At 35.3% G+C, this 6,208-nt stretch overlaps 1 protein-coding gene across 2 annotated transcripts in view; it reads right to left on the bottom strand.

Moving 5' to 3' along the window:
* GCSAML (germinal center associated signaling and motility like) overlaps window positions 1–6,208 on the bottom strand; it is a 44,169-nt gene that overhangs the window by 5,492 nt on the left and 32,469 nt on the right. For both annotated transcript variants that reach the window (XM_016125489.2, XM_016125488.2), the window contains one exon: window positions 171–199. In XM_016125489.2, the coding sequence (XP_015980975.1) occupies window positions 171–199 (29 nt within the window). The remainder of the gene's footprint in view (window positions 1–170; window positions 200–6,208) is intronic.

The following is a 6,208-nucleotide window of genomic DNA, read 5'->3' as shown; positions in this document are numbered from 1 at the left end:
ATTTATTTCTGCATTAAAATTACCAAGAATATTTAAATATTTTTAAATATTCGAATTACAAAAGACATTAATAGATGCATTCAGAAATTGCAAGAAAGACATACAGCTATGCTTATATAAAGTCATCTGTATTTTGAGATTTATCAGAAATACATAACATTTTTTATTACCTGATTAGAAGTGAATGAAACTTCTTTATCTGGAAAAGAAAAAGAGAAAGAAAACAACCTAAGAGTGTTGCTCTGTGATGGATGAGGGTGGGGGAAGGTGGAAAGAATAGAATGCAGTGGTTAAACTATCTAAATCATCAAGTACCTGACACTGTCCACACCATTATAGAGGTTTTCAGGACTGAAGGGCAAGACCAAGGGAAAACATTCAAGGGCGCATCAACCATGTTTCTGTGTAAATGATACATACCAAGCCTGATGCATAAAAGTGGATTTTGGAACTGGGTAACAAAATTTCATCCATAAACATGCTATGAAAATAAAGTATGGCAAGTAAAAAGAAATGATTATAACTATAAATTTAAGATATAATTTCTGTAGAAGTATTTTGATATTTTTATTTTTTTATATTAGTTTCAGATGTATGGCGTAGTGGTTGGACATTTATATAATTTACAAAGTGATCTCCTAGTTAGTCTAGTACCCACCTGGCTCCAATACACAGTTATTACAATATTATTGGTGATATTCCCTATGCTCTACTCTACATCTCCATGAATGTTTTGTAACTATTCATTTGTACTTCCTCATCCTTTCATTTTTTTCACCTAGCTCTCAACCTTCCTCCCACCTAGTAATCACCAGTTTGTTCTCTATATCTGTGAGTCTGTTTTCATTTTATTTGTTCACTTATTTTGTTCCTTAGATTCCATATATAAGTGAAATCATGTGGTATTTTTCTTTCTCTGTCTGGCTTATCTTACTCAGCATAATACCCTGTAGGTCCATCCATCCATGTCATTGCAAATGCTAAAACTTTATTTTTAATGGCCAAATAATATTTCATTATATATATATATATATATCATTATATATATATATATCACATTTCTTTATCCAATACTATATTAATGGACAGTAAGGTTGCTTCCACATATCGGTTATTGTAAATAACACTGAACAAAGGGTTACACAGATCTTTACAAATTAGTGTTTTGATTTTCTTTGGATAAATACCCAGAAGTGCAAATACTGGGTCCAAAGGTAGTTCTACTTTAATTTTTTGAGAAAATGTCAAAATATTTTTCCTTAGTGGTCATTACCAATTTGCAATCCCACCAACAATGTATGAGGGTTCCCTTTTCTACACATCCTCACCTACATTTGTTGTTTGATGATTTATCAATAATAGCTATCATGACAGGTGTGAGGTGATATCTCACTGTAGTTTTAATTTGAACTTTTCAATGATAAGTGACCTTGAGTATCTTTTCATATGTTTATTGGTCATCTATATATCTTCTTTAGAGAAATACCTATTCAAGTCTTCTACCCATTTTTTTTTCTGCCTGTTTTTAATTTAATTGAATTGTTTGGGGGTTTTTGGTGTTGAGTTCTTTATAAATTTTAGATATTAACCCTTATCAGACGTATCATAGGCAAATATCTTCTTCCATTCTGCAGGCTGCCTTTTCATTTTGTTGATGATTTTCTTTGCTGGGCAAAAAATTTTAGTTTGATGTAGTCACACTTGTTTATTTTTTCTTTTGATTCCCTTGCCTAAGGAGAGATATCATTAAAAAAATTACTAAGAGCAATGTCAGAGATTTTACTGCCTATGTTTTCTTCTAGAAATTTTATGGTTTGAGGTCTTACATTTAAGTCCTTAATTCATTTTTAATTTATTCTTGTATATCATGTGACAAGGTGGTCATTTTATTTTTTTGCTAGTATCTGTCCAGTTTTTCCAACATATTTATTGAAGGCACTGTATTTACCCCATTGTATATTCTTGCCTCATTTATTATCATAGATTAAATGACCATGTAGATATGATTTGATTTCTCGGCTCTCTATTGTGTTCCATTGACCTATGTGTCTGTTTTTATGCGAGTGCCATGCTGTTTTGATTGCTTTAGACTTGCAGTATGGTTTAATATTGGGTAATGTGATACCTCCAACACCACACACACACACACACACACACACACATACACACATATGTGTGTATGTGTGTGTGTGTGTATATATGTATATATATATATAGAGAGAGAGAGAGAGAGACAGATATAGATATAGATATAGATGATATAGATATATAGAGAGAGGTAATGTCTTTGTCTGGTTTTGGAATTAGGATAATTGTGGCCTTGTAAAATGTATTTGGGAAACTTTCTTGAATTTTTTGGAATAGTTTGAGAAGAATAGCCATTAATTCTTGTTTGATTGTTTGGTAAAATTTACCAATGAAGCTATCCGATCCAGGACTTTTGTTTCATGGAAGTTTTTTGATTACTAATTCAATTTTTTTGGTGGTAATTGGTTGATTCAAATTTTTCTGTTTCTTCTTGGTTCAGTCTTGAAAGATGGCATGTTTTTGGAAATGTCTCTATTTCTTCCAGATTGTCCAATTTGTTGGTGTATAATTGTCATAGCACTTTTATTATAATCCTTTGTATTTCTGTGGAAGCTGTTGTCACTTTTGTTTCATTATTGATTTTATTTGGGTCCTATCACTTTTTTCTTGATGAAAATGGTTAAAGGTTTATCAATTTTATCTTTTCAAAAAAGCAGCTCTTAGTTTCATTAATCTTTTGTATTACTTTTCTGGACTTTATCTCATTTATTTTCCTCTGATCTTAATGATTTCCTTTTTTTCTACTCACTTTTGTTTTTGTTTTCTGTTTGTTTTCCAGTTCTTTTAAGTGTAAGATTAGATTGTTAGAGCTTTGTCTTATTTCTAGAAGTAGGCCTGTATTGCTATGAACTTCCTTCTTAGGACTTTTTTTGCTGTCTCATAGATTTTAAGTCATCATGTTTTCATATTTATTTGTCTCTAGATATTTTTTGATTTCTTCTTTGAACCCAATGTTAACCCATTTACTGTTTAGTATTTAGAATTTTTTTTCTTGTAGTTGATTTCTAGTTTCATACCATTGTGGTCAGAGAAGACACTTGATATGACTTCAACCTTATTAAATTTGTTGAGACTTGTTTTATGGCCTAACATGTGGTTTATCTTGGTAAATGTTTAATGTACACTAAAGAAGAATGTGTGTTCTGCTGCTTTGGGGTTCTGTTGCTGTGATCTAAAAATTTAATTAAATCCATCTAGTCTAGTGTGTTATTTAATACTGCTGTTTCCTTATTGATTTTGTGTCTGGAAGATCCAACTACAATTGAGTGTTAAAGTCCTCTACTATGACTGTATGGCTGTCAATCTCTCCCTTTATGTCAGTCAGTATTTGCTTCATATATTTAGGTGCTCCTGTGTTGGATGCATACATGTTTAGTAGGGTTATGTTCTCTTATTTTATTGATCCATTTATCATTATGTAATATCCTTCTTTGTCTCTTAGTATAGACTTTATTTTAAAGTTTATTTTGTCTGATAAAGTATTGCTACTTCCTATTGTTTTATTTCTATTTGCATAAAATATCTTTTTCTCGTCCCTGTACTTTCAGTCTCTGTGTGTCATTCGATCAGCTGTATGTCTAGGTCTTGTTCTCTTATTCATTCAGCTTCCTTATGTCTTTTTATTATAGCATTTAATGCATTTACATTTAAAGTGATCATTGATAGGTATCTATTTATTGCTATTTTAAAATTCACATTTATAGTTTTACCCCTTTTTCTTCTTAAGGAATTCCCTTTAAGTGTTTGTGTGTGTGTGTGTGTGTGTGTGTGTGTGTGTGTGAGTCGTGTGTTCTCCTGTTGTAGCTAAGATTTGATTACTGTTAGCACATCAGTGGGTGGGATTGACTCTCAGGTTGGCTGGCTGTGAAGACTGGCCACACCCACCGGGTATGAGTTGCTATGTGGAGGCTAGTTCCAAGGAGTGAGATTTGCCCCAGCAGGCTTGTGTACCTGTTGGAATCACTCTTTGTGTGTGCCACTTGTGAGGCTAGTCAGGTGGTGATGTGTTGCGGTCTGATGTCAGCCTTCATGTGTGTTTGTCCCGTGGCCCCTTGGGAAGGGCTTCCATGTAGGTCAAGGTCAGCTGCTGACAACCCGGGGCTACCTGAGAAGAGCTAAAAAGCAATCAACATGTTGTCACTTCCTGTGCTAGATCTGAAGGCAAGTGGAAGAGACTAAATTGAGACCTGAGGCCTGTTTCCATCAGTAGTGGGCCTAGACAGCTTAGTATAAGGTCTAGGGAACTCTCAGGCCTGAGGCTGACTGCCAGCTGCCTGTTAGGCTTAGTTGTTGAGGAGCCTTTGGGTGGAACATGAGTTGGATGATGTGGAGCCCAAAGAGTCACCGGGGTAAGTGAGCAGTTTTTGCTTAGCCAATGAAGATTCAGGTTTCATGTCAGTGCTGAGCCTGTGTCCTCTTGCGAAAGTCTCAGATTGCAGCAAAGCCAGCTGTCACCCTCCTTGAGGCCACAGATCCCTGAAATTTGTTCAAGAGACACTGAAACTCAGGCCAGCACTAGCTTCTCACTACCAAATGTGTCTTCTGAGATGTGTGTATCACTCATAGGCCACACGCTGAGGACTGCTGACTGCTGTCCAATGCATCACCTGCTGAGTTCTCAGGGTGGGGACAGTTGCAAGGCAATGAATCTGCTGTGGGAAATTCATGGACTGGGTGGAATGGGGTCACAGGGAGCCATGGGATGAAGCCGGCCAATCCTACCAGTCAATGCAGATTCAGAATTTGTGTGTCAGGGGCGGGGTCAACACAGGATAAGATGGCACCCAACTGCAAACTGTCCTAGAATAGGATCTGACAAAGGGCCAATGTAGCTGTCCTTCCAGCCCTCGCCCCATTACCACACACATCAGTCTTTTTCTGTATGTCTCTTGAGCCTCCATAGCTGTTGACCCTTTGCCAGAACCCAGAGTGTGTGCCTGGTGAGTGAGTCTGTGCACAGGCACTTTAAGGGAACATCTGAGTTTTCACATTCCTTCTATCTCACCCAAATGATCACTAATTTTTACAGCCAGGTTTATTTGAACTCCTGTTCCTGGCATAGGTACCCTGGACAGGTGAGTCCCAGTGAGGGGCTGGGGCCCCTCACTTCTTCAGAAGGACCTTTTCAGCTTTAATATTCTTCTCAGTGCTCAACCACCATGCACACAGTCAAGGCAGACTGTTTTGCATCTCCATCCTTCCTGCTGGTCTTGATGTTATTTCTTCTTTACCTCTTCAGTTATAAGAAATATGTTCAGTTAGTCTTCAGATGATTCTCAAAGTTTACTGTTTTATAATGTGGTTGTAATTTTAATGTGATCACAGGAGGAGGCAAATCCCACATGTACCTAGCCTGCCATCTTGAGCTTCCTTAAGCAGTATCATTGTGTGTATGTAAATGTCTAATCCAAAATAATATCAAATCTTTTTCCTATTGTCCAGTGTAGAAATTTCTTGCTCCCCAGTGGACAGCCTGCAGTAGGCTGGTGAAAGATGAAAAATTGTTATAGAGATAGGTACTGAAATAATAAGAGTAACTATTTCAAATTAAATATAAATATACAGATTGAAGATGATTACATTTATGACTACTGAAGCAATTTATATGTATGTTAATCTGATATCCACTACTAATATTTTAAATAAACCAATTTGAATGAGGAAGGTCACAGGACACTAAATATAGCAAAAAATCTCAATTTATAAGAGAAACATTGACTGGTTCTGAAATCGACACCCTAAAAAGCTTGATAGTGATTTTTAGCAACATTTTAAAATATATTAAACAAATTAACCAGATTATGTAAAACAACAGTATGTTAATAACTTCTAATAACTCACCATTCTTCACAAATAAAGTCATGTTCATTGCACTGATTTCAAATATAAAATGTCAGGTATATTCATAAAGTCACATATCTTCATATATGTAGTTTTATGCAATAATTTAATTAAACAAATATTTTTTGATTTTAACATTGTTTTGTAATCATGAACTGAGAAAACTATGTACTTAAAATGCAATTCAATTATAACATTAGAGACAGCAGTTTGGAGAACCATATGTCACTATGAATGGCACAAAGAAATCAAAGACTAGTGTTTCTGCTATTGGTGCTTA

Source organism: Rousettus aegyptiacus, unplaced genomic scaffold, assembly GCF_014176215.1.
Source record: "Rousettus aegyptiacus isolate mRouAeg1 unplaced genomic scaffold, mRouAeg1.p scaffold_m13_p_7, whole genome shotgun sequence".
Lineage (NCBI taxonomy): Eukaryota > Metazoa > Chordata > Mammalia > Chiroptera > Pteropodidae > Rousettus > Rousettus aegyptiacus.
The sequence above is the reverse complement of the archived record's forward strand: the minus strand, read 5'-3'. Positions and strand labels throughout refer to the sequence as shown.